This window comes from Rhinolophus sinicus, chromosome 14 (genome assembly GCF_057876585.1).
Source record: "Rhinolophus sinicus isolate RSI-liver-muscle chromosome 14, RSI-T2T, whole genome shotgun sequence".
Classification (NCBI taxonomy): domain Eukaryota; kingdom Metazoa; phylum Chordata; class Mammalia; order Chiroptera; family Rhinolophidae; genus Rhinolophus; species Rhinolophus sinicus.
In genome coordinates, this window is record NC_142514.1 from 4,882,081 (window position 1) to 4,909,659 (window position 27,579).

At 58.4% G+C, this 27,579-nt stretch overlaps 1 protein-coding gene across 18 annotated transcripts in view; it reads left to right on the forward strand.

Annotated features, from left to right (window-relative positions):
* Window positions 1-27,579, forward strand: part of CAMTA1 (calmodulin binding transcription activator 1) — an 814,545-nt gene that overhangs the window by 724,507 nt on the left and 62,459 nt on the right. For all 18 annotated transcript variants that reach the window (XM_074334131.2, XM_074334115.2, XM_074334121.2 and 15 more), the window contains 4 exons: window positions 3,308-3,448; window positions 4,951-6,794; window positions 11,823-11,949; window positions 15,736-15,870. In XM_074334131.2, the coding sequence (XP_074190232.1) occupies window positions 3,308-3,448; window positions 4,951-6,794; window positions 11,823-11,949; window positions 15,736-15,870 (2,247 nt within the window). The remainder of the gene's footprint in view (window positions 1-3,307; window positions 3,449-4,950; window positions 6,795-11,822; window positions 11,950-15,735; window positions 15,871-27,579) is intronic.

Genomic DNA, 27,579 nt, shown 5'->3' on the forward strand with positions numbered 1-27,579 from the left:
CACCAAGATTCAGTGAGCGGAGGGGACCCATGTGACCCAGAGCCACCGAGAGATGATTTTTCTGGGAATTCCCTTTTCTCCCGCTGCACCCCTGACACCACCCCCCCCCCCCCCCCCCGCCATGACCTTCTGTTTAATCTTGTGTACTTTTAGTGCAGTTTCCCTTTTGCTGCTTTTAGGAAGGGGGAGGGGCGGGCCAAGGGGCAGCCCGTGTGTGTTTATTAACCTTCCTTTCACAGAGCGCTCTTTTCCCTATAGAAATCTCCTTTCCCGCTGATTCATTACGTGGCGGGAAGCAGAGCGTGACATGTTAAAAGCCGTCTTGATAGTATTTGATATTCCGTACTAACAACTCACCACCTCCAAGGAGGGGGCTTCTCTCCCCCCACCAGAGGGGGAGGGAGGCAATCTGCATATTGGATGTGCCAAGACAGTAGGTAATTTGCATTAAGCATCCAGAAATTCTCTGCTTGCAATCTGTCACCCTTCACTGGGTTTTCATTTTATAACCTTCACAACAGAAGGAGAGCAAGAGCAGAAAGAATGCAGTAGCCTCACCCCCCTGGGGGCTGCAGGAGAAGCCTGGTCTGAGCAGTTGTCAGCGCAGAGAGGGGCCCTGCTCAGAAATGCCAGAAGACTCCAGCAGAGGCATCTGCCACTCAGGGATGCGCTAGCCCCCCACCCCAAGGCCCAAGACCTTTGCGAGGGGTGTGGCCATGCAGCCAGAAGCCAGACAGCTAAGTTCAGGCTCGGTGGGGGTTTTCCTGAGAACATCTCGTCTGGTTTTGCGTGGAGCATGTCTGCTGAAAGTTCCCCAGCAGTAGACACCCCGGTGATGAGCTCAGGGGAGTGATTCTGCTCCCAGATTTGCAGCACCTGCGGAGTTTAGGCTCAGGACAGAGCTGTCTTCACCATCCTGACTGCATGTGAGGAACTCCTGGGGAGCTGTAAAAAACAAACAAAAAGGCCTGGCAGCTGCCCAGGCCAAGTCCATCAGAATCTCCAGGCTGGGGCTGGGGCTGGGGCTGGGGCTGGGGCTGGGCCTGGGCCAGATGCTGGGAGAGGCCATCTGCATGTGCAGCAGGGCAAGAGGAGGGGGTCCTCGAGTCTGTGCTCTGCCCCGCCCCCCAGCCTCTGTTTTCTCATCTGTAAAATGAGGAGTCTGGAAAATGTCCTCAGCCAAGAGGACCCCCAGGCCTGTGGACAGGCCGGTGGACCCTGGCCCTCACTCCTGCCTCTGCTAGGCCCCTTCTGCCATTCCATATTGGATTTCCAGATGAACATTTATTTGCGAAAAGGGCTCCATAGCTGGGATGAGGTTTGCAAACCCGTGACCTTCCAGCTGCCCGGGACTAGGAGGGCCTGAATCAGCAGAGGTACAGGCCTCCTGGGGCTGCCAGAGAATTGCCCAAGGGGCCCCAAGGCAGAGGCTGCCCACCTGGGGAAAGTTGGGCTGTGAACCCACCACCACCCCATGCACGTGCCCATCCATAGTGCTCTGAACACGCACACGACCTCAAATCCAGAATGCAGACAGCTCAGCTAGCTCGGGGACAGAAGCCATCAGCACCACCCCACCCCCTCCATGACCCATCGGAATCCAAGACCCAGTGGGATCAGGACCATGGGCCCCGGTGCTGGAGGAGGTGCTGGAGGCAGAGCCCCGAGGACCTCTGGGAGCCTTGTCAGCGTGGAGAGCAGGCTGAGGACTGTGAGCAAACACCTGGGCAGGAAAGCAGCGCTGGCAAGAGACTCCCAGTGATCACAACCCTCACACCTGGGCTTCTCTTTGACGAATCACTGCAGTGGTACATAAAGGTGCTGACAAGCGTCAGAGGCAGGAGGTGGACCCCACGGAGCTCTCCCCCACCGGCCCCGTGTTCCACGGCTGAGCCATCTGTGGATTTCACAGCAAGAATCCCGTTCCCATAGCATCAGCGAAGCCACAGGGCAAGGCCAGCATTGTGGGCTGTGTCACCACCATCGGTCACCATCAGCTCCATGAATGGTTGTGGCAACGGCAACTCTTTGTTGGGTACACAGGAAGTGTCAGGGAGGTAAACCGCGTTTCCTCCTGGCCGCCCTGTGAGCCAGGTACTATTATATTCCCATTTTACCCAGTTTCTGGATGAGGAAATGGGCTCAGAAAGGCTTAGTGACTTGCCCAAACTCACACAGCAAGTAAAGATCTGGATCAGACCCAGATCCTGCCTGCTGTGTTCAGTGTCCTTGCAGGTCTCACAGACAAGAGCAAGTGATGCGAGTTGTGACAGTTGTGACCTGGGGTCCAGGTGAGAGAATCTCAGGCAAAGGGAAAGGAATGGTTCTCCCTAGCGTGACCCTGTACCTGGCTCCTCCTCCCAGACCACCTGCTCCCACCGTCCCCCCTCCTCAGCAGCCTGGGTCCCTCCTGGAGCTCCGGGTACCGGCTCCACCCACTAGAGCTATGGATTCACTGCCTCTGGAACCCGGTCCCACCAGAGCCACCAGAGAGAGCGAGGCTGTGCCATGTGCCCGATGTGCCAGCCCAGGCTCAGCCCCCTCTCGGTCTGCTCTAGCTGAGAAAGGCGAGTAGAGAGAGCGGGGATGAAACTCAGTCACACAGTCAGCAGGGCAAGTCAGTTTATTTTAGACTTCCAGCCCCATCCTGCCAGGCAGGTAGAAAGCCCACCCTCAGCCATTTGGGGCTCCCCACCCCAATACCAGGGACAACGGAGGTTGTCCAGGGGTCGAGGAGAGTTGAGCCAAAACCCCAGCACAGCCACCCAGGTGGCCGGTCACTGGGCACCCACTTCCCATGCCATGTGGGCCCTTTAGTCCCATCCCCTTCTCCCCAGGCCTAGCCTGTAACCCCTTGAGGCCAAGAAGCCTGGTGGAAGCAGGAAGCTGAAGCCCTCCTCCCGGGGGCTGGGCACCCTCCCCGGTCCACTGGGAGCCGCCCGCGCGTTGGTCACGACCTGCGGTCCAGGATGGTCCCTCACCATCACCTGTCCTTCCCAGTCCTCGCTCCCTTTCTCCTCCACTCCAGGGGCCATTGAAGAGCCACTCTGGTACACTTGGACTTTGGGAATTGAGAGCAAGTCTCTAGCCGCATCCCAGGGAAGGGAGCAGAGGAGGAGCAGAGCTCCCAGGGGAGTGAGGCCTGGTGGGGCAGCCTGGCCCCCTCCTCCCTCCTCACGCACATCAGTTTGTCCCCAGAGCCAGCCTCCCAGCAGAGAGGCGCTTTGCTGGGGGTGGGCCTAGGCCCCGCCCCGCCCGGCCCTCCCCCTGCCTGGCACAGCCTCTGACCCCCTGCCTCTCCCCCCAGTCCACGGCATCAAGTGGACCTGCAGCAACGGGAACAGCAGTTCAGGCTTCTCCGTGGAGCAGCTGGTACAGCAGATCCTGGACAGCCACCAGACCAAGCCACAGCCACGGACCCACAACTGCCTCTGCACCGGCGGCTTGGGTGAGCGGGGGCCCCGGGTGGGCAGGCAGGCGCCACAGGGCTCAGGGGGCTCTGCCAGGCAGTGGGCAAGGCTCTCCTCAGGGGTCGTCGTGATGTCCAATGAGGGGAAGGGATCAGCCAAGCAGACTCACCCTGGTCCTGCCCCACCCTGCAGGCAGGACAGCCACGTGGGGCAGGAGAGAGCAGTTTCCAGGGAGGCAGCTCCATCTAGGAATAGAGGCTGCAAAGTGGGGGGTGCATGGGGTTGGGGCTCCTGGCCTCCGTCCACCCACCTCAGAGCCCTCCAGTCCCCACAATCTGGGGCAGCATCAGCAGCAGGACTGGGTCAATGCGGGTTTTTCCAGCTCAGTCCTGAGTCAGTGGGACCACTCCAGCTGAACCTCTTTCTTTAACCTCCGTCTCCTCCAAAAACATGAAGTATCCCACCCTCTCCATCCCCAATGTGTTTCTGATAATGCTATTTGCTCTTGAAATGTGCTTTCTTTGCTCCCTTCGCTGCCTTAATTAGACATGCCCATTATAGGGTCACATCACTTTTCTGTAACATCTTCCTGCATTTAGGAATCTTGGTAGCAAGACTGTAACAGGTTCAGGGGGAGAATGCACCCATTTATCAAAACCAAGTGACCCTTATCAGATTAAATAAAAATAATGACCAACGGGGAGTGAAAAGGGAAAGAAAAGCCACCTAGCCGCTGGTGGGAGGCCTTGGGGGATGAGCCCGAGTGAGACTTGCCAGAGCTCAGAATCGCCTCTCGCCTGAGGCTTTCTTCTTCTCTGTCACTGAACTGGGGGTTTTAGAAGGGTTTTCTTCCACAAAGAGCTTAGGACAGGTCCAACTAATGAAACAGGACGGTGGCCCCCAACACCTTCCTGCCTCTGGAGCAAAGTCTAGAACTCTCTTTGGTCCTGGAGCCTGAGAGCTAATCCAGAGAGTGCCTTGCTCTCTACCCCCACCCCCCACCCCCAGGGCCCTGTCCCAGAGGTGGCTCCCTGCCCAACTGCCTGGAGGACAGGGGCTTCCTGAAATTCTGCATGGCCTGAACAGGCCTGGAAAGTATCAGGGAAGGTGAGACGGACCCTGCCATCATCCCAAGGGCTGAGCCATCCTGGCCAGCAAGAGCCTTTCCAATGAATGGTGTCTGCCTCTGAAGGTGGAAAGGGCTTTCCGGGAGGATGACAATCTCTCCAACTTCTTTCTCCTTCCGTACCTCCTGTGTCCTGGTATTACTGTGTGAAAAGCCAGTCAAGGGAAAAGGCCCCTGGTCTGGAGGATGGTGACATAGGGCACGTGAAAGCCCCAGGGCTGGGGGCCAGTGGGCCCCAGACCCTGGTGTCTATTACACACCAGCCCCAGGGGGTCAGTGTTCTGCCTGGGCTCCCGCGTAGGGCTTGCCAGGCCCTAGCTGCCCAGAGACAGGGTCCATGCAGCCCCAGCTCTGACTCTCTTTTTGTGTGCGTGTGCGTGTGCGTGTGCGTGTGCACGTGTGTTCTGATCGCAGGAGCAGGCAGCAGCGTGCACCACAAGTGTAACAGTGCCAAACACCGTATCATCTCGCCGAAGGTGGAGCCGCGGTCGGGGGGCTACGGGGGCCAGTCGGAGGTGCAGCACAATGACGTATCGGAGGGCAAGCACGAGCACGGCCACAGCAAGGGCTCCAGCCGCGAGAAGAGGAACGGCAAGGTGGCCAAGCCCGTGCTGCTGCACCAGAACAGCACCGAGGTCTCCTCCACCAACCAGGTGGAGGTCCCCGACACCACGCAGAGCTCCCCCGTGTCCATCAGCAGCGGGCTCAACAGCGACCCGGACATGGTGGACAGCCCTGTGGTCACAGGCGTGTCCAGCATGGCGGTGGCCTCCGTGATGGGGAGCTTGTCCCAGAGCGCCACGGTCTTCATGTCTGAGGTCACCAACGAGGCTGTGTACACCATGTCCCCCACCGCCGGGCCCAACCACCACCTCCTGTCGCCCGATGCCTCTCAGGGCCTCGTCCTGGCCGTGAGCTCCGACGGCCACAAGTTCGCCTTCCCCACCACGGGCAGCTCAGAAAGCCTGTCCATGCTGCCCACCAACGTGTCCGAAGAGCTGGTCCTCTCCACCACCCTCGACGGTGGCCGGAAGATTCCAGAAACCACCATGAACTTTGACCCCGACTGTTTCCTCAATAACCCAAAGCAGGGCCAGACGTACGGGGGCGGAGGCCTGAAAGCCGAGATGGTCAGTACCAACGTCCGGCACTCGCCGCCAGTGGAGCGCGGCTTCAGCTTCACCACCGTCCTCACCAAGGAGATTAAGACCGAGGACACCTCCTTCGAGCAGCAGATGGCCAAAGAAGCGTACTCCTCCTCCGCCGCGGCCGCGGCCTCCAGCTCCCTCACCCTGACCGCCGGCTCCGGCCTCCTGCCTTCCGGCGGCGGCCTGAGCCCCAGCACCACCCTGGAGCAGATGGACTTCAGTGCCATCGATTCCAACAAGGACTACACGTCCAGCTTCAGCCAGACGGGCCACAGCCCCCACGTCCACCAGACCCCTTCCCCGAGCTTCTTTCTGCAGGACGCCAGCAAGCCCCTCCCCATCGAGCAGAGCGCTCACAGCAGCCTGAGTGACTCTGGGGGCACCTTCGTGATGCCCACGGTGAAGACAGAGGCCTCTTCGCAAACCAGCTCCTGCAGCGGCCACGTGGAGACGCGGATAGAGTCCACGTCCTCCCTCCACCTCATGCAGTTCCAGGCCAATTTCCAGGCCATGGCGGCGGAAGGGGAGGTCACCATGGAGACGTCGCAGGTGGCCGAAGGGGGCGAGGGCCTGATCAAGTCTGGGGAGCTGCAGGCCTGTAGCTCGGAGCACTACCTGCAGCCCGAGACCCCTGGGGTGATCCGCAGCGCTGGCGGCGTCCCCATCCTCCCTGGCAACGTGGTGCAGGGACTGTACCCTGTGGCCCAGCCCGGCCTGGGCAACGCCTCCAACATGGAGCTCAGCCTGGACCACTTTGACATCTCCTTCAGCAACCAGTTCTCCGACCTGATCAATGACTTCATCTCGGTGGAAGGGGGCAGTGGCACCATCTACGGCCACCAGCTGGTGTCCGGGGACAGTGCAGCGCTCTCGCAGTCGGAAGATGGGGCGCGCGCCCCCTTTGCCCAGGCGGAGATGTGCATCCCCTGTTGCAGCCCCCAGCAGGGGGCGCTGCAGCTGAGTGGTGCGGAGGGCGGGGCCAGCACCATGGCCTACATGCACGTCGCCGAGGTGGTGTCTGCCTCGGCCCAGGGCACCCTGGGGATGCTGCAGCAGAGCGGACGGGTGTTCATGGTGACCGACTACTCCCCGGAGTGGTCCTACCCCGAGGTAAGCGGCCGCTGCCATCACCTCCCCACCTGCCACTCCTGATCACCTGCCCATGCGCATGCGCAGCTAAGGAGTGCTCATTTGTGGCTCTCTGGACCATACTGACCAAGTTGTCCCCTCCTTCTGTCCCCAGGGCACCTGAAAGACCTCCACCTCTCTGAGCAGTGGTTCTCGGTCTTCCCCGAGCAAGTAGCTTTAAAGTCAGGGGTCTCCTCAGAGGCCAGGTGGCACTCCCAGCTCTGACCAGAGCTGTCCGCTGTCACCTGGCTTACATGTTAAGATTCCACCTATGTTTGCCTTGCTTTTGGTGGGTCAGGGTTGGGGGAGGCTCCTAAGACTGCTGAAAGAAATAACATTTGAAAATCGCCACCATAGATCATTCATATCCATCGCGCTTGATTTGCTTCACTAAACAAAACGAATTCCCATCAAATCGAGAGGGAGGGTACAGCTTCTGAGTAGCCATCCTGAGATTTCTTGGTAAATCCAGCCTCTGCGAAATCAAAGCCATGTCATGTGACCCAGGACCTCCCATCTGTGCCCCTTACCTGCTGTCTCAGTTCAGAGGGCTGAGATCTGACCTTGAGAATCACTGCTCCAGAGCCCAGGACTGCAAGAGGACCCAGACTTGCCACGGTGGCACAAGTGTTTAAGGAAGGAACCTGTGCTTGTTCTCTGACGCAGAATGGTGTAGGAAGGAGACAGAGTGTCCTGAGCTTCTCCTGTTGCACATGGGGTCACACTCCCTGACTCCTCCCCGCCCGCCTGCCAGGTGCTCGGGACCCAGAACGGCACTGTGTTCCTTTCCACGTCCTCCTCCGTGGCCGTGGAAAGAGGCCACTCACTGGCGGACCGTGTACAAGCTTGGAGGTGTCCCTAGACAGTGGGCCTCAGTGTCATCGTCTTGACCGGGAGGGTCAGCCCTGCTCTGCCTCCTTCCTTTATGGCAAAGCTAAGATCAAATCTGTATACATACGAATGTCCCCAGCTCTCAGACATCACATCAGCCCAGCAAGTGGCCCAGCATTCAGACAGGAGTATCCTGGGAGTACGGCAGGTGTCTAGACAGCAGGTGCCCATAGGCTGTGTGCACAGTGTGTTTGCACAAGTCCTTGGCTGTGCAGAGGCAGCTGCCCTGTGTGGCGAGGAGCATAGAGCCAGGGCCGGACAGTCTGGATTCAGCTCCTGGCTCCACACTTCCCAGCCCGTGACCTTGGGCAGGGATCTGCCTTTCCTGTCTCCCCCTTGGTGGGTGTGTGAGGACTGAGTAAAGTGCTCCAGCAGCACTCCAGAAGATTCTGAGCAGTTTCCTTTTGGTGTGGCTCAATGTGACCCCCTCGGCGACCCTGAGCTCAGTGGCATCCTCCTAGAGACCACCGTGTTTTCCTGGGGTGAAAGGTCAGCTCCACCCAGCAACTTGCCCCCATGGGGTAAGAAAGCAATTCAGGGGTGGGGGGACAGCCTGGGACTGGGGTGCAGTGAGGTCAGCGTTGGGAGTCAGAGTTGTGTTTAGACCCAGAGACCTGGCTCTCTGGGCCTCAGTTTCCTTACCTGTAAATGGCTGAGAGGCGTAGCCTCAAGCCCTCCCAGTCCTAAGACTGGGGAGATTTGGTCCTCGGATACTTTGAGGGTCCCTGGAGCCTGAGTCCTTTGGGAGCTGGAGGGCAGGTGTGCAGGTCTCTGGGTCAGTCTGGGCCTGCACTCCGGCCTCCTTGGGCCCACAGGCACTGGCGATGGACCCTTAGCAGGCCTGGCCCTCCCTGTTCTGTCCTGAGTACCAGCTCACAGATCCCTAAGTTATACCTCGGAGAAAGTCAGTTCATCAGCTCACCACGCGAGGGCGGCAGGGGAACGGGAAAGGGATGATGGTCCAGGCGGCTGGCAGAGGGAGCATCCAGCCCTGGTTTTCCAGAAGCCCTCGGTGATGCCTGCTGCCGGGAAACAAAAGCAGCTCAAATTCAATTTGACTTGGAAAATGCACAGACGTCACCCAGCAGGGCCCTTTGGGGCCAATGTGACCGTCTGGTGAGACTTCTGCAGAGGCCCCAGGGGTTTCTTCAGTACCATCCTCTCCCACCCGGGCCACTGCCCCCAGTCCTGCAGTAGGGCCACCCCCTCCTGGGTTCCCCTGCAGGAGACAGCACCTCCTGTCCTGACCCTTCCCTCCCCTCACAGCTGGCATGCTCGCCCTCTCCGTCTCTCCACCGACAGGCCTGCTTGGTGACTGCCAGGAGCACGGTGGGAGCCAGGTTCTGTCAGACTCAGGGAGGGCTCTGCTGTGAGACACAGGCCCAGGGACACTCACTGGTCTGGAAATACGGGGTCAGCTCAACAGTCACTCAGCGCCCCCACCCAGCTCTAAAATTTAATAGTGCCCAGGCACCCATTTTGCAGGAATGCTAAGACCAGGGCCACCTTGCTGTCTCCCCCTCCCACAGGCTGCTCCCACTTCTCCTGTGCTCTGTTCACCTCTTCACTTCCAGCTGCAGCTGGTCACCAACACACACACACACACACACACACACACACACGCACGCGCGCGTGCGCTGGAGGTGCCCCTGGCCCCCAGGATCTGCCATAGGTGCATAGGAAATCTGGGTCCTTTATCTCAAGGACTCCCAGGGCACAGAGACCTCAGATGGCATTTCTTGCTCAGTCCCCTCCCCCACACGCATCTGCGTCATCTCCCTCCACTGACAGACACTCCAGCTGCACCAGGCAGAGGAGGCCGCAATGAGGGCCTTCAGGTGCCTGCGTCACAATTCAGCACAGCAAGGAGAACGTTGCCATAGAAACCATCCCCTGAACTGATGGATGCCCAGCCCATCCTGTGGCGGTTTCCATGGAGAAGGTCCTGCTGTTCTCCAGTAATTTCGGAGTTCTTTGTTCCTCACAGCAGCCCTGGCTTTGTGCTAGCAGCTGTTGACTGGGGCTATTTCTTTCCTTTTTTTGTCACATGGTAACTGTCTGTGACCTTTTGAAGTCACTGCTCTTCCACTTCCCGGGATCCAGGGAGGACTGTGCCCTGAGCAGACCTCTGGTGCGCCCAGGCCTCCCAAAGTCAGGTTCTGCCTGGGCCATGGGGCAGGCCCCCACCCCCAGTCTGTGGGCTACTCAGACAGAGTGTCAGATCTCCCTACAGAGCCATATATCAGAAGCAAGGAATGTTAAGGCCAGAAGACCCCCTAGAAATCAAATGCCCCCCAGAGAGGCTGGTCCATGTGCCTGAGGACACCATGTGCCTGAGGGGCAGGGCCAGGCCCCCTGCTTTTGGCTCCTGGTCCTATGCTCTCTCCACTGTCCTCCAAACTTTGGTTGCCTGGCTGTAAAATGACTTCTCCAAAGCCAGCCCAGCCCAGAGGAAGGCCCATTCAAGAGCATGGTGGAAAGCCTTCCAGCCTGGGACAGCCCCTCCCGTGGCAGAACCCTCCCTCCTGGGCTGGGCTATACGGGGAGCCACCTCCACCTCAACCCTCTAAACACCCCTGGGCCAGGTCTGGCTTCCAGGAACATTGTGGGAGCCTCGGGAACAAGCCCATGTGGAGGGTAGGGGTCCCTCCAGGGCAGGGGTGGGCCAGTGCTAAGAGGGCACCGGTGAATGGGTGACTGAGGGGAAGAGAGCATCTCGCTGGCATGGGGCAGCAGTGGGAGAGCTGGGATCTGGCCTCCAGTGGCCTGGAGAGATGAGGGAAAGAGGGCCTCCCCCGCAACTCACCCACGGCTCACCCCCTCCACTTCCAGCCTCCAGTCCGCATGCATCTCAGCCTTCTCCAGCCCGAACACTAGGTGGCGCTCTCCACCCTGTCCTGCGCAGCTCCTGGCCCCCTGGTCAGAAAGGTGGATGGATGGAGCCTGGTGGTGGTCCCACCAAAGGGGAGCCAGAGAGGCCAGCACCCCCGCCCTCTGCACCACCAGGGCATGCCTCCCCCACTCAGGAACTGAGCCCTCCCCTGGGCTGTCTGAGCGGTGTCTGGTACCTACAACTCATCGTCCACTTTGGACACGATGGAGTGCAAGGCGGTGCTATTAACCACTAAGCAGGGACAGTGGCCGTAAAGCAGGACTGACCAGGACACCGGGACATAAGCTACCGGGCTCACTCGGTGGCATGCCCTGGCAGGTTCCAGCAGGAGGTCAGGGAGTGGCCCAGCCTCTCTTGTGCTCTCCTGCTCCTGGTACCTCTGGGGTCCTTCGAGGAGGAGCTGAGCAAGGTCATTGGAACCCTCCTCCCGCATCCCCCTTTCCCAGCCCACCCCTCCCCCCCAGCCAGGCTGCCTGCGCATCAATGCCGGGGTATGCTGTGCGTGTGCAGCGAGGGGGCCCTCACGGCTTAGCACGGAGACAGCAGCCGTTGCTCAGACCCACCCTTTACCCAAGCCCCAGCTCTAAGCCCCTCTCCAGCCAGGGCAATCTCCGAGCCCCTCCAGTTCACCCCTCCTTCTGCATTCTTCTGTGTCTGCCATCTTTCTCGTCACCTTCTTCATCCATCTCTCCCTTCTTTGCCCCCTCCCCTGGCTCGCTCCACCATAAGCTGAGAATCCTGGGTCCCTTCTCATTTAGCCACCAAAACTACCAGTCCCTGCGGTGACACTAGGGTGGTTAGGCCTCTTTTCAAAACTCGAAGCTTCCTCAATCGTCCATAAGCACATGACAGACAAAGCCCTCCATCTCCTCCACTTCCTTTCAGGGGTTCCACCTGCCCAGTTCTCAGGCGCATCAGGGGCTGAAAAGACTTCAAAAACTCTGTTCTGCCTTTTGCCTGGAACCAAAAGTTATGCAGGAGGACGTGCCCCCACCCCCCCACCCTGTGCTGGATGCCAGCTGGGGAAGGCCATAATCACCTGGGAATCCCCAAGGGGTGAGGGCAGAAAGGCTGGGGGCCCCTCTTTCCACTGCAATCCCGAAACAGTGGTTCTCAAAGTTCATGCACGTGATAGGGGAGGAGCAGACCCCCATCTGAGCAGTGAAGCTTCGGAGTCCCCAGCTGCCCCTCTGGCTGACACTGTGTCTGCTGTCTGTTCCCTCCAGGGAGGAGTGAAGGTTCTCATCACAGGCCCGTGGCAAGAAGCCAGCAATAACTACAGCTGCCTGTTCGACCAGATCTCAGTGCCTGCGTCCTTGATTCAGCCCGGAGTGCTGCGATGCTACTGCCCAGGTGAGAAAGCCTGGGCCCGGGAGCACTGGATGGAGCGGCCTGGGCTGACCCTGGGCACGTCGTGGCGTGGAACTGGGCCTCGATTTCCTCAGCCGTGGAGAAGCGGGGCCCAGATGGCCTATTATAATGTCACCTGTTCTGGCTCATGGAGCCCACGTCAGATAGGGGCACAGCTCACTAGGCTGGGAGTCTGAGTGACGAGGGGATGATTTAGAGAGTCAATAAGCCAGGTTCACACCCCCAAGACTGGCCACAGCAGGAAGCTCTAACAACCACCCTCGGCCCGAAGGATCACCTGAGCTGGTGAGAGGTGGGCGAGTTGAGGGGCGACAGGAGCTGCATCTGGGGTTAGAGGCCACCTGTGCAGCAAGGCAGACCTCTCTGCTCCTGCCCAGGCCTCCCACCGCCCAAGCCAACCAGAAGCCACAAAAACGAGAGCCCAGGCCCTGCGGTGCCCCTGGGGCACAGAGCAAGCAGGTCAGAGAGGGATGGAGACAGCCTGGCAGGTGGCGGGGGCAGGGGTATCAAACTAAGAATAATTTGCAGAAACACCTTTGAGAATTTGATGAAGCCGTCTCCCCAGCGCCCAGGAGAACGCACGTGCACAGAATTTGCTTCTGGGTTCAGGGGCAGGAGCCCCTGTGTCCTGTCCCTGTAGCTCTGATCCTTCCCCCGCCCCCATGGTTTCATCATCATATGCTTAAGTCGTCCTTGACCTCTGGCCATTGCTACCTCCCCAGTGGCCTCTCGGCTCCATACAGGCAGAGTCTCCCCAGGGCTCACAAAGTGCCTGGTGCGTCACAGGAAAGAAAGCGTGTTTGTGAAGGAATCTGTTTCTAGAGCTCACGCTTTCTGTTCGCTGGGCTGGTGCTAGGGAGACCCCTTGGCTGGCCCCTTGCACGCACCATTAGCCCCAGGGACGGCCCGCCCAGTTTGCCCAGGCAATGAACGGAGAGGCAGACAGGGAGGTGGTGGGCTGGCAAGGGCGGCGGGCCCCACCCCATGTTATCTGAAGCCAGCGGCCTACAAAGGAGAGAGAGCTTGCTCTGTGGAGGGCTGGGGATGGGGAAGAGAAGTGGGGGCAGGGGTCCCCAGGAGCAGAGCTGGCTGGTGCCAGGTGCCAGGTTCCGCCTGCGGTAGTCCCCTTGGAGCCTTCTGCCACCCCAGTTGTCTGACTCCCTTCATCATTCCCCCAGCCTGGGCTCCTGAGCTCACAGGGAACATTCTTCCTTCTCTCTCCATTCTCCCGTGCAGCCCACCAGAGCAGAATGTTCTAGAGCTGGGCTCACACGCACAGCCCCACTTGAACCCAGCATCTCCTTCACCACAAACATCCCAGGGAGCCAGGGCTCATGCCCATGGCAGCCTCCCCTGCTGGCTCTGCCCCTCCCCGCTCCCCCTCCCCCTTCCCGGCTGCCTGGCTGGCTCCAGAGGACCCATTCAGCCCCCTTTACTCCTGGCAGCCCTGCTGGGCCTGGAGCACAGCCATCCTGGATGCCAGCTGGGCTGGGTCAGCCTATCACAGCCGGGGGCTATGTGCGACTAATGCAGCCCCCCACCCCCCAGCCATGCTGGCCCGGAAGGGGGAAAGGGCGGCATGTCCACTTATCACCTGCTGCTGGAACAGGACTTGCCTGTCCTATAAATAGATGCCACTTCCTATACCTGGTTCTTGCCTGGCTGAGAACCCAGACCTTGCCCGTCCTAAGTTATCTGACCCTCAAAAAAAAAAGACTGGCCTTTGTGTGCCCTCTGGATGATGTCCCAGGCCAGACCTGGCAAATCCTGGGGGCTGGGTCAGTACGCTGCAGTCCAGCCCAGATCAGCCAGTTCTTGGGCCTCAGTGTCTACAACTTTTAATGGTTGCCCTGAAATGGTTGAAAGAGAACATGAACCCTGCCAGATGGGTGAGAGCACAAAACGAGGGACGGGCCCCAATCTCAGATCACCTGGCTCGCATGCCCAATTCATGAGGGCACTCCACGAGTGAGGCCTGCACTCTTTCTTGCCCAGGGATGTGGGGGTGAGGGTGAGGGTGGGGAGAGGGTGTTAGGGATATTCAGGTCTCAGCAGGCAGCTCTCCAGGTCCCAGAACATGTCTGGGTCCCTGGAGCTGGCAGGCAGACTGCCCAGGCCACCGTCATCCAGGCTCTTCTAACAGATTGCATCTCAGACCAAGGGACGAGGGACGAGAAGCCACAGCCTCAAGGCAGACTGAGAGCTGGGGCTGTGTTCCTAGAGCACTGTTCTATCCTGTAGCTGACCACACAGAGGGGGGTCCCCTGGGACATCTCTGTTTTGAGGCCCAAATAGAGACAGGTCACTCTGTAAGGCAGCTCTGGATGCATGCATGCATGCATTCATTCATTCATTTCTCCATTCATCAAATAGCTTGCTAGGTACTGGGTAGGTGCCTGGAATGGAGCGTCTCCAGGGCAGGTGAGTGACCACACACTTGGAGATCTGCCTGGGATGCTGTCAGAGCTCTGAAGGTCTGGACTTGGCTGGAGATCCCTGCCCAGGGAGGTGCCACAGGAGGTCCTGTGGGACCTGTACCCACCATGAAGCCAGTTGGGTCAGCTTGTGGTCTGGAACTGAGGGGCCACATAAGGGTGGAAAGCACAGGAGAAAAAGCCCACTGGTCACGCTTGGGCTGTGACTTCCCGAAGACCTGCTCCAGGGATGATGGCATAAAACAGACACCTGGGGTCCATAGAGGCCACAGGCCAGCGAGCTGGTTTTCCCATGGGAAGTGAGGTCTACCTGAGACGTCCTCAGAGGGAAACGGAGCTTTACTCTGCCCTGGGGAGCAGCTGACTTGGACAGCTTCCTCGCTCGCGTCTGTGAGCTTCTAAACAGCAAGAGCCTAAACAGTAACACAATCCTCGTGTGCGTCCTCCCTGGAAATCAGTCCTGGGATGCCCTGGGCACTGGTAGCTGCTGTTCCAGAAAAGCAGGACAGAGCCCTGATGTCCACCAGGGGCCCTCGGTCCGTCTCTGTGGGCCACAGCCCCCAAGGCGACCTAACCCCAAAACTAAAGTAGGTCTCCGTCACGGCCAGGCTTCCCTCTTGCTGACAGTGAGACCATCCCATTCGTTCATTCAACCAACACGGTCTTCCCCGAGCCTGTGTGGGGGCCAGAGCAGCTAGTGAGTCCCTCTCGGGCCTGCCTTCCCAAAGCTTACTGTCCGGGCATTGGAGGGAGGCCCAAGCTTCATGCCAGCACCCCGACTTGGCACCAGGGGGCCCAAAGTAGCAGGCACAGCCCTTGCTCTCATCAGGGAGGCAGAAGAACTTCTAAAAATACATGGAAGGCTGTGCTAAGTGAGTCAGGACAAGCTCATAGGAAAAGGTGAAACAGAAATAAGCACGAAGGAGTCTGAAGCGGATGCTGTCCGTGAACCCCCCTAGGATGAGTGGGACGGGGGAGAAATCAGCCAGCCGTGGGGCGAGGTGGGAGACCATGCATTCATTCATTCATTCATGCATTCATTCATTCATTCATTCATTCAGCAAATCTGCACTGAGCTCCCGGTCCCTGCCCTCACCATAGAGCAGAGGAGCAAAGAGGCAATTTCAATACGCGGTGTGGAGCGATCACAGGACGCCCGGCGGTGTCGGGGTCCAGAGAAGGTCCCCATAAGCAGTGCTACCTTTGGGCCTGGAGGAATGAGCACGCACGGGCTGGGAGTGCCCAGTGACAGGCACTGGGATGGGCCCTCGGTTGGTGCACCAGGCTGCAGGGTGCCCATCCCCGGACTGACCTCGCTTTCTTTTGCTTTCAGCCCATGACACTGGTCTTGTGACCCTACAAGTTGCCTTCAACAACCAGATCATCTCCAACTCAGTGGTGTTTGAGTACAAAGCTCGGGCCCTGCCCACGCTCCCTTCCTCCCAGCATGACTGGCTGTCACTGGACGGTAAGAGCAGCATTCGGGTCACCTTGCCAGACTCTGGGAGAGGGACACTTGGGGACCTCGTGCCCAAAGTGTGAAAAAGGAGGGAGCATCCGGGGTTCTTTGTTCCTGATCAGAGCAGGCAGGGAGGGGCGCGAGTCTCCGCCACAGGAGGACTGACTGGGTCCCTGTTCTTAATCTCAGGGTCTTCCTGGGACAGAATGAAGTATGGGGTTTGGGCCAGCAGCTGACACTCCTGCCAGGGCGCCTGCGTGGCCAGACAAGCCCCCGAGTTGCTAAGAGGCCCTTCTCTCAACTGGCCCCAAGCAGCAGAGTGCAAACATCCTCTGCTGCCCCCCAGGGCTGTTTCCAGGGTGCCCTTGAAGGTCCTGGCAGCCATCACCAAGCCCCAAGCCTCTCAGAGACAGAAGGAATGAGGGAAGCTGGGGGAGGCAGCTCAGGCCGGACTTCTGGCAGGTTCCAAGGCCTGGACCAAAAGGTTGTGTGTGGACTGTATCTGCCTCTTGGGGATAAAGAACCAAACCTTCTCGTGGAAGCCCTCAAAAACTCGTCACCCCCTGCTTCTAGGCTGGTTTCACTGTAGCCTCTGCCCCATAAAGCATCTGAAATAAGCCCAGGATTATGATCATGGCTGAGGGGGAAGGGCTAGGGAGCCTGAATAGCCTCCAAGGGAGGAGGCAGGACCAGCTGGCCAAGGACAGGGCTCCGTGCGCTGCTGGCCTTGGCCTTTCCATGGGGTTGGTGAGTGTTGGCTGCTCCCCCTGGGGCAGCAGAGGCTCTGCACAGACAAGCTGCCAAAAATGGGTGGGGACGCGAAGGTCAGAGGCTGCCTTCTGGGCCTGGACGTGCCCAGGAGAAGCCCCAGAGTTGGTCTGGGGGGCTGAGCGGATGGTCTGTTCTCAGCACCGGAACAGAGTGGAAGGGAGGGCTGCGTACAACCTCAGTACCAGGGCAGCCTACAGAGGTGCCAGTCTGTGGGTGCCTCACTGGAGACCTCACCAGCCTGAGGGATTGGGTCTTGGCTAAGCTGACCTTGGGCTCTCTGCAGGGGTCAGTTCCTAAGTACCCTCTACCCACAGCACCCTTTGCCTTCCTGCCTCTTGGACTCCCCTAGCTGGTGAAGGGTTTCTGGGCTTGGCTGCATGCCCTGAGCAGCTTTCGTGGGCCACCCCGTGTGCAAAGCTCGGCCCAGCCCCAGCCCAGCCCCAGCTCCAGCAGTGACAGGGTGCCTGGCAGCTGCCCTGGCCACTGAACCTTGTGAGTTCCCAGAGGTGGCTTTGGGTCAGCAGGCATCTGCACCCTGGCAGTGGCTGCCTGGGAGCACCAGGCTGGCCTTGGCAGTGACTCTGGCCAAGGCTGGAGCCAGCCAGAGCTGTGAGGATGACCTGCAGGATGTAACAGAGAAGGGCAGGGAGACCAGGGGCTCCCCGTCAGGAAATCCGGTTTCAGTTTTGCAGAACAAATGGGAAACACAGCGGGGACTCTGCAGAGCCCTGGCTGTCCCTGAGTGACCAGGTCACCTCACCAGGGTGGACTGAAGGATGTGGGGACCAGTGTAGGACCTGCCTGGGAGATAGAGCCCTTCAGAGAGCCAGTTCTCAGCCAGGCAGTTCGTTGGAGTACAGGCAACATCAGTGGCCCCCTGGAAGCCCAGAGAGCAAGCTGTACCAGGAGGCTGCCAACAGGGGAAGGTGCTGTGATGGAGACCATGGGGAAGGGTGGCCACCTTCACTGCTTCATGACAACATAGCCCGGAGCCCTCAGCCGTGCCAGACCCCTTGGGCAGTGGGCCTGCTGCCCAGCTGGACACCTGCTCCCACAGCCCCCTCCTTGGGGACTTGGAGCTTTGTCCTCTGGTCAGCCTCCCCCAGCCCCTGGCAGAATACACAGGAGAGGTGGCAGGAGTCAGGGAGGGGACACAGCAGGACCACTGTCCTCCAGAGAGCCATTTGGCCCCTGAAGGAACGGGTGCTTCCCTTTCCCTTTGGTCTTGGGCAGGTGTCCTTTAAGTGATGGGAGGGGAAGGTTGGTCAGAGCAGAGGAACCGTGAGACCCCACCCTGCAGGGGGAGAGGAGTGAAACCTCCATCTCATGCTTTTCCCCCTGATTGAATACAAGTGACTTATCCACCCAAGGATCATTTCCCAGACTTTTACCGGCCTGATAAATAATAACAGTGGGGGGAGGGCGGCGCAGAACGGCAGCGCAGCACCAGGGGCATAATCTGCCTGGTACAAAAGGGACAGCTGGGACAGCCCGAGGGTGGAGGTCCCTCCGCCTCTGGCCAACCCGGTGGCCTGGCAGTGAACTTTGCGCTGGGGAGGGTGCTGCAGTGGCCCTGCTGTCAGAAGCCTTCCTCTCCTCTCCCCTCCCAGCTCTGCGGCGCCTTTCCTCAACTCCTCCCGCCCCCACGGTTGCTGGGCAAATTTTCCATTAGAGCGGCTGGGAGGTGGAGATGCGCGTGCCACGGCGAGCGGAGGGAGCGGTGGTGGAAAGGGGTGGGGGCGAGGGACTGCAGCGCCGAGCAAACTGGGGCGCTGCGGCCAGGAGGAGGCGTGCACACACACACACACACACACACGCGCACACGCACACGCATGCACACTCACGCATGCACACACGCATGCACGCACGCCCACCAGGCGCAGCTGCAATGCAGGAGCCTTCGCAGTCGGACCCGCCGGCAGCTGCGCCCGCGCCCGCCCGCCGGGACTGCGGCACCGCCCCGCGCGTTGGAAGGGCCTGCCTTCCGCAGCCCCGGGATAAGCAGTGACGTGCAGAGCCGTGCGTGCGCTCTTGTCCCGGCGGCTGACGCCGGCTGTGAGCGGTTCTGGTTTTCTCCATCGGTCACTCTGCTCTCGATCCTAGGGGCGCTCTTTGAGCCCCTCCCCCACCCCCAGAGGTGGAGAAATGTTTTGGGAAGAGAATTTCTTCCTTCATTTGATTTTTAAAATTGGCTTTGTTTGCCAGACTAAGGGCTGGGTGGAAGGCGCGGAGCGCACTGAATCCTGTCGCGTGCACAGCAACCATGACGCAGCCTGTCTCGGGGAACAGCCTTTGTCTGAGCAGCCGGCTCCGTGGGGGCCTTGGCCCTGGGTCACCACATCCCCAAAATCTCAGCTAGGCCCAGCCATCCAGACCGAGACTGAGACTGGAAATGGGAGGAGGAGAAGGGGGGGAGGGCAGGGGAAGAGGGAAGGTTAGGGGGGGATTGCAGGGGACGCTGCTGCAGGCCTCTGGCAGGGTCCAGGCTGACCTTGGGGAGCTCAGCCCTCTGGGTCCCACGAGCTGCAGCGCTTCGCCTCCCTTCCCATGCCCCGCACTGTGAGCTCTAGGGGGCACAGGCCCTTTCTGCCTAGCACAGGCTGGCATGTGGTGACAACAGTGAGTGAGTGTATGCGTGAGTGAGTGAGTGAATGAATGAGTACCCGAGGGACACACCAAAAGACCCAGGGGTCAGTCAGGAAGGCTTCATAGAAGAAATGACCCTTCGCTCAGACCTCAAAACTGAGCAGGCTAAAAGGGGCAGGAAGAAGTACTCAGGGAGAGGGGGCAGCGAGACTCCAGGAACTCCCGTTTTCTCTGTTTCTTCCCCCAAAGGTCCAGATGCAGAACACATTTCCCCAGGCCTGACCCCAGGCCATTTGCACCAGGACTCCAGGATGGTCTGGAGCAGGCCAGAATGCATTTGGGGGTGCAGTGGGGACCTCTTGCAGGCTAGAGGCAGTCAGGCAGCAGGGTTTACCCTGGACTCGGTTTGAGGAGGGATCTGGGAAGTGTCACTTCTGCCTGCTGTGGGTGCTGTGCAAATAGACAGCCAGGGCTGTGCTGAGCGCAAGGAGGACGTGCCGTCTGTAGATGACCTGGCCTGTGCCTGCATCTGCAAAGGCAGTAACCCCGGGAGGACCCACTGCGGCTCTGGATGGTGGGGGGCAGGCCCACCTCTGGCTGAGGGCACCTTAAGTGGCCCCTGTCCCTGGAAGGGAAGGTGAGTGGAACTTTGTGTGCCCTGTTCTTTCTCCTGCAGCTGTCTGATTTTAGCCCAGGGCCAGGTTCAGAAAACGCAGGGTCCCCTGGCCCCGTTCTCGAGACCCCATTAAGCTGCTTGTACTAGACTCTGTTTTCAATTGCTTCTAAGGCCGCTGAGCCTCCTGCCTGCGTAAGAGGACTGGGCTGAGGCTTGGATGCAGCTTTTGGGTTCGGCCAGCTGGCCACCTGGGCTGGCCTCCTGCTGACCCTCGGGGTCTGGGAAGGACCTTGTCACCTCAGGTAGAGGGGAGAGCAGGGTCTGGTGCTCATACCTCAGGTTCCTGCTTCCTGCGTAAGCCTCAGGGCAGGCGGATACCCCAGGCAGCCTGCCCCTCCAGCTCACCAGGAGCAGAGGAGGGGATCTGCTCAGCTAACCTCAGGAGCTGCCTGGCTCCGGGTTCGGTGTGTAGAAGTACTGAGAGGCTTGCCCCCTTCTGAGGAGCTGAGGAGAAGGAAAAGCAGGGTTTGGCCTCCCTGCTTATCTGACCAAAGCCTGTGTACTAACAGATGGAAGACACATAACTGGGCTGGTCCCCAGCTCTGCCCGCCCCTCCACCTCCAAGCTGCCTGTCGCTGGCATATGGCCGTGGTCCTGCCGGCCCCTCCCTGCAGGCTGGTTTCTGATAGCAGCCTCCATCCACCAGGAATGGGAAACCACACAGTGACTTAGAGACCACAGGTGCAGCCCAGTGGCAGCAGGGAGAGGCCATTCCAGCTGTGACCCTGCCCCCAGGAAGACTCTGGATGCTTTCCCCCTCCCATGGTGACCCTCCAGGGCTTCCTGATAAGCGTACCTCATCAGAGCTGGTCCCCTGGCCTGGCTCCCTCCCGCCTGCAGACCCTCCAGCCCACATTCTAGTCACCCTCTCTGGGCCGTCTGTGTGATGCGGAACTGTCCACGTGTGAGAATGTGCACAGAGGTGGGCAGAAAACAGGAGCAAACTCTGAGGGCATCGCTTTTACCGGTGATGCAAGGGGAGAGCAAAGGTTAAGTAATTCGGTTGTAAATATTTTAAAATGTCACCGTTTTACTAAAACATATGCAGTTTATTTTATGGAGTAGAATACAAAATTCATAAGTTTTTAAGATAAGACACAGTATCAGTGAATTGTCTTGACTTTGGAGAGCCGCCTTGAATTATATCCTCAGTCAATGCCAAGAACCCTCCCTCTCCTGCCCCTGGGAGCACTTTGGGGGAAAAGTGTAAAAAGTGCTGACATGGGGGGTCTTCCCTGTAAGGAAGAAGGGGGCACTGCATTCAGCTGGGGAGGAGTCTGGGACACACCGAGGCTGGCTACCTCATGGGTCTTCTGGGTACTCCTTGGCACAGTAGTGACCTCAGAGACAAGATGGCAGGGGAAGAAGCTGGTGCGACTCGGTCTTACACATGGGACTTGAAGCTTTGTGCAGGACTCGCTTCCTCTCGGAGCTGAAGCCCGCCCAGCCCGTGCCTTGTGCAAAGCACAGGCTTCCTCATAGGGAGTCCGTTCTCTGTGGGACCCACATCATTACAGTTTGAATGGTGTCTGTCCTTAGCTCTCCTTAGCCAGGGGACCCCCTGGGACAGCAATCTCCTGCTGTTTGCTGCTGGGGCCACCACGCCAAATGGATCTGTTTGGAGCTCCTCTGTGTGGCAGGGAGTGGGTCACCTTGGGACTGGGCCTCACCCGCCTCCTCGTAGCAGTGACAAATGGTGCCCTGCAGTGAAACAGCACTGAGGAGGAGATCCAGCACCTGCGGGGGCTGAGGAGGCAGCCTCTGCGTCGTCATCCTGGCTGTTGAGGCAAGAAGCAGAGCAGACTCCGTGGGGGGACCCCAGAGCTCAGGCAGACATGGCTGCTCTTGCAGGATCGCCCCCCTCCCCTGGCTATCTGAGGGTCAGGCTCATTCAGAGGCATGAGGTGGGTGGCTCTTACCCTCTGGTGGTCAGTAGCGACCAATGTGTCCTTGATTGTGGCATTAGTTTCCGAGGGCCACCATAACAAATGACCACAAACTTGAAATGTATTCTCACAGTTCTAGAGGCTCAAAGTCCAAAATCACGGTGCATCAGGGCCACACTGTTTTGGAAGGCTCTAGGGGAGGCCCCTTCTTGCTCCTTCTGGCCCCCGTAGCTGCTGGCAGTCCTTGGCCTTCCTTGGCTGTTGGCAATATAATTCCAGTCTCTGCCTCCATCATCATATGCCTCTTTCCTCTGTGTATGTCTCTGTGTCACTAGTTTCTCTTTGGATTAGGGCCTACACCCAATCCAGTATGAACCCTCTTAACTGTAATTCATTACAAAGACCGTGTTTCCAAATAAGGTCACATTCTGAGATAGAGGGAGAAGAGAGTGGCCTAGGAGAGAGGTGGCTCATGGATGTTAATAGAACATTCCAGAAGGAGCCGGTGATGGAGACTGAGAAGCAGCAGTCCTGGGAGTCAGAGGGATACAGGAGAGGGTGGAGTCACAGAGCCTACAGTTAGAGGGTTTCACAAGGGAAAGGGGGTGACCAATGCGGTCATAGGTGCTGAGAGTCCTCAAGTCAAATGAGGACCAATCAGGCCATGGGAGCTCCCTCCTGGGCCACTCCTCCCTCTGCCCATTCTCCCTGAGGGCGTATCCCTGCCCAGGACTCCCTTTACCACCTGTAAAGGTAAAGATACACTGATATCCCCTCCTTCATGCGTCTTCTCAGATCCAGAGCCACCTGTCTTACTCCCCTAGGACATCTGTGCCCAGATTTCTCTCAGGCAAGTCGACATGTCCGAGATGGGACTCACAGCTGTTCTGTAGTTGCCCCTCCCCTCCAACCCTACATCTCCTACAATATTCCCTGCCTCAGTGGACAGCTCCACCCAGAAAACCCAGCATCATTCCTGAGACCTCCCCCTTGCTCCCTCCCCCACATCCCGTCACCTTCCCAGTGGCTTCCTTTCCTAATTCTCTCACTTCTCCCCACCCCCTCTGCCACCACCTTAATTCAGCCCAAATCATCCTGCACCTCCTAACCAGTCATAGGGCCTCTACTCTTCCTCCTTCCAGAAGGTCCAGTAAACATGTACTGAGCACCCAGGGTGCTCCAGGTACTGCACTCAGCTCCTGGACCTTTAATCTTGTGGTTTCTATTCTAGTGGGCAACAATGACAAATCACCACGGAAAATACCAGGACACTAAAAATGGGTGGCCCAATAGAAGATGGCAGGGAGGCTAGCTTAGGTTGGAGGGTCAGAAGAGGCCCCCACAGGAAGGCCATAGGACAGGAAGGAGCCAGCCACCCTAAGATCATGGGAAGAACATTCCAGCAGAGGGAATAACGAGAACAAAGTCCCCAGGGAGAGAAGGGGCCTGGAGTGTTGGAGGAACTGACGAGCCCACCATGGCTGAGCCCAGTAAGGGAAGGCAGTGAAAGAGAAGGGGCCATGTGGGCCCTGTCACCCGAGGCAGGGAACTGGGGTTTTACCCTGCTGACAGTGGGGCCGTGGCAGGCTTCCAAGCAGGTAAGTCAACTTCTCAGGTTTAGGTTTTCAAGACCCCCAGCTGCTGTGTGGAGAATGAATTGTGTCTCCTCTCACAGGGGTCTCCCGGGACACCCTGGCTCCAGTGCAGGTGAGAGCTGATGGGGCTCCAAGGGACTGGTAATGACAAGTCCCAAGAGACAGTGTAGGGATGCTTGGAGGTAGAGTCAAGGGTCCTGCTGGTGATCTGAACATGGAGGATGAGAACAGAAGAGGGGTTGTGCCTAGAGGCGGGGCTTGAGCTGCTTGGGGGGACAGTGGACCATTTCCTGAGATGAAGGGTTCTGAAGAAGTGAGTTTGGAAGAATCTCCAGTTTGCTTTTGGCCATGTTAAGAGTGGCAGCCTTGTTAGAGTTGCCAAGTGTACAGTCGGGTTTGAAAGTCTACAGGCCAAGGAGAGGTCCCAAATGCAAATAAAATTTGGGAGTCGTCAGTTCGTAGATGGAATGTAAAGGCATGGGTCCACATGCGATGGTTCCGTGAAAGAGTGTGGATAAAGGAGAGGAGAGGGGTAGGGTCTGCCATGGGCTCCCCAATATCTGGATGTCAAGCAGAAAAGGAGCTGGCAGAGAGGCTGAGGAGAAGTAGCCGGTGAGACAGGAGGAAGACGGGGAGGATGTGATCCCGGCGAGGCTGAGAAGAGGGCCTTTCACGAAAAAGGATGTGGCAGCCATGTCTCATCACAGGCGGGACGTGGGGAAGCCCATTCGAGGTCCAGTAGACCCACTGCAGGAAGACCTAAAGGCAATACGAATTTGAAGAACCCAGAGAAGTGGCTGGAAAGTCCAGATAAGATGGTGCCCAGCCTGCCTGTGAGCTCAGAGCCATGGCCTTGCCCTGGCTGGGGCAGGACAGGAGGGACCAGGAGCCTGTCGGACTCACCTGGCCCAGGAGACCCTGTGCTCCACCACTTCCGGCCCCCTCGTGCAGCGAGAGGAAAGGACCCAGGCCCTACTTGTCCTGCCTCACCTAGTGGTGTTGGACCAGCAAACCCTATGATGGGTCTGCGGGCCCCAGGATGACAGCTCCCCTGTCCCCGGGCTCCAGGGCCCACCCTGCACCCGCTCTGAATCCCAGGGACAAGCCCCAAAGCAGGAGCAAACTGTGATTCACCCCCAAATGGTGTGTGGATGTCAGACCCCCTGGAGATGGCTCTCTACCCCGTCTGGTTGTGTGGGTGCAGGAATCCTGAGGGTGGGCAGGAAGACCATCTAGCAGGCCTGCTCGGGCAGTTACACCCTGGCTTAAGTCAATTACGTTGGACTTCCATTATTGTGCCACGTCATTTGGACACAGGGCAGCTGTGCTCCAGAAGGCACTAGCCTCGAAGAAAGCCTCCTGGCAAAACTGAGACCCCAGAGAGACCAGCAGGGGTGAGGATGCTGCCAGCCCAGGCCCGCATTTCGTGGGCCTCCGTAGCACTTCCTAGGATCTGGCTCCAGAATCTGCCTCCCTGGAGAAGAGCGGAGATGCCCATCTGCTTGTCCGGCGGTGGGGGGCAGTGGTCCTGAGACTGCGAGACTCAGAACAGCATCAGCAAGGAAAAGAGGCCGGGGCAGAGTGGGAGCTGGCATGGCCTCCAGGACACAGTGGGGTCCTGGAGGTGCCAGCGTCGTGTCAGAGGAGACACGTCCTGCCCGATCCAGCTCCATGCAGGACTGAGAAGGCAACACAGCCTCTGGCTGGGGCCAAGAGCGAGGCCTCTCCTTTTAAACCTCCTAAAAATACCCACGTTTCTCATCCCTTCCAAGCAGCCCAGCGACCTTGTACCCCCTGCCTCTGTGACAACAGGACATTCAAAATAGTCTGATAGGCTGAAGACCAGCCTCCTCCACTGCAGCAACCTGCTGACGCTTTCCACTTGTGAATTCAGAGCTCTTTGTCTGAGACAAAAAGGGACAGACACGTATGTGTCAGATGTCCCATATTTAATAATAACAGAAGACGTTATAAGGAATCAGTGGCAGAGTAAAAATAGTCGACACACCAGAAACAAACTCAGAATCTTTGGGAGTTTGAACTTGAAGGAAACGCAGTTGTCTCATAGTCCAACCTCCTCATCCTTCTGGAAGGAATCTGCGCCCCAAGAAGAGACGTGACTTGCTCCAAGCGATTGCCGAATCAGCACTCGTACTTCAGCGTGCTCTCCTCCCTCCCCCGCCCTCCCCGTTCTCCATCACACAGTCAGAACCAGCAACACTCAAGCCGGAAGCCAGAAGCCAGGACACAACGGTGGACGAGCCTGCCCGACGCCCTGGCCATGTGGTGGGTGGTGGCTTCTTAGCTGGTCAGTGTTTGCTTCAGGTGTCCCGGCTGAGTGAGCATTCACACCAACAGAGAGGGAACAGCCATCCGACACCCCCCACCCTCCCGCATGCTCCAGGTCCCTCGTGCAGAGGAACCAGTTCTGACAGCACATGAGGAAAGGACGGTCCTTTCTCTGCCCAAATCTGCAATGTGCTGGGACGTGAACAGGGAACTCTGCCCCGGATCTCAGCCCATTCTGGGGGTCCCACATTTAGAAGAGCTGGTGACGTCTTGGGTCACTTCAGTGGCACCAAGCTGCATTCATTGGTTTTGAGACACATGGAAGGGCGTTTCTGGGTATGGACTCACTCAAACTCCCCCACAGCCTACGCGGCCCCCCATTCTACAGATGAAGACACTCAGACACCACAGCAAGCAGGTGATAAGGGAGTCACACCCAGGTGTCCTGACCCTGTCCTCCTGCCGGTGACCTCCGTATGATGAGTCTTCCGCCAGGCCTCTGCTCCCTTCCACACTTGTACTGCATATGTCCTGACTTCCACGTCTAGAAGTGCCCCTTGCTGCTCCCTTCCCCCTGACCTTCCCCAGTTTGCGAGCTTAGAACCTTCAAAACCTACAGGGCTTCCTCCTCCCGCTTCCCTCTGCCATTTTCCTATCAGACCTTCACCGTCTCATGTCTGGCCTGGGGTCTCAATTCTTTTCCTTCCCATCCATGCTCTAGATTACTGATGCATGCAGAAAGGATTGACAGAGCACCTACTGTGTGCCAGGCTCTGTGCTAGGTGCTGGCCACTGGGAGACACAGGCAAGAACCCCGCCACCCATAACCCTGTGTAGTAAGCTGTTAGACAGGGACGCACAGGGCTGATGGGAGGCGCGTGGTCATCTGTTCCTTGGGAAGGTCAGGATGAAGTCTAACTGCCCCACACAGAACACAAACCCTTTACAAGCTGACGTCAGCCTGTCTCTCATCGTCAGCCCTCTGTCTCCCCCTGCGAATGCTCTCCCTCCACTGTGCTAAATGCTCAGGTCTTCCCACACTTACCATGTTTCCTACCTGAGCCGTCACACGTGCTGTTCCTTCTGGTCCCTCGGATGTTTTCCCTGTGGTCAGTTTAGAGAATTCCTGCTTGATGGAAAATTTCCACTCTAAGGCCCCGTTGCTGTAGAGCTGACTTCCCACCTTGTCCTGCTCCTCCGCATGCAGGATGCCTTGTTTTTATTTGGCTCCACTGTCACACTTTGTAAATTCCTCCATGAGCACTTTTCTCTTTGTGATCATTTATTCGCTAACCGGTAATGGAGTCCCCATGAGGTGCCAGGCACTGGGCTCAGTGCTGGGATCAAAACAAATGAACAAAAGCAGGTGAGGTTCTTGCTCTCACCCAGCGTACCAGCTACTGGAGGAAAAATCAGAGCTGACCGCCACACCTTTGCACATACAAGCATTTGGGGAGCTTGTAGTAAAGGGAGGGAGGGGCAACTCCTCAGGGAAGTCTGGGGGGATTTCTTAAGGAAATGACCCTTAAGCTGAGATCTGAAGGAGGAGCAGAAGTTAACTCCATGAAAGGGGAGGCAGGAATTTTCCAGAGAGCACAGCATACGCAGAGAGTTCTGTGGTGGAGGGAACCTCATGAACACACGGGGGCACGTGAAGGCTGGTGAGGTGGACAGGGAGGCGGGGATCGGACGAGACAGGCTGGAGGGGCGCTCAGGTACAGGCCAGGCTCTGTCTCTAAGGAGAGGGGAGGGAATGAGGGCTTGAGAGGTCGTGACATGCCTAGGTTTGCATTTCAAGAAGTGCTCTTGGCTGCTGCATGGAGAACGGATGGACGGAGGGCCAGAGCGGGTAAGGGTAGACCCGTTAATCCTCCTGGCTAGAGATGATGTTAGACTTGGGGGTTCTGGAGAGAAG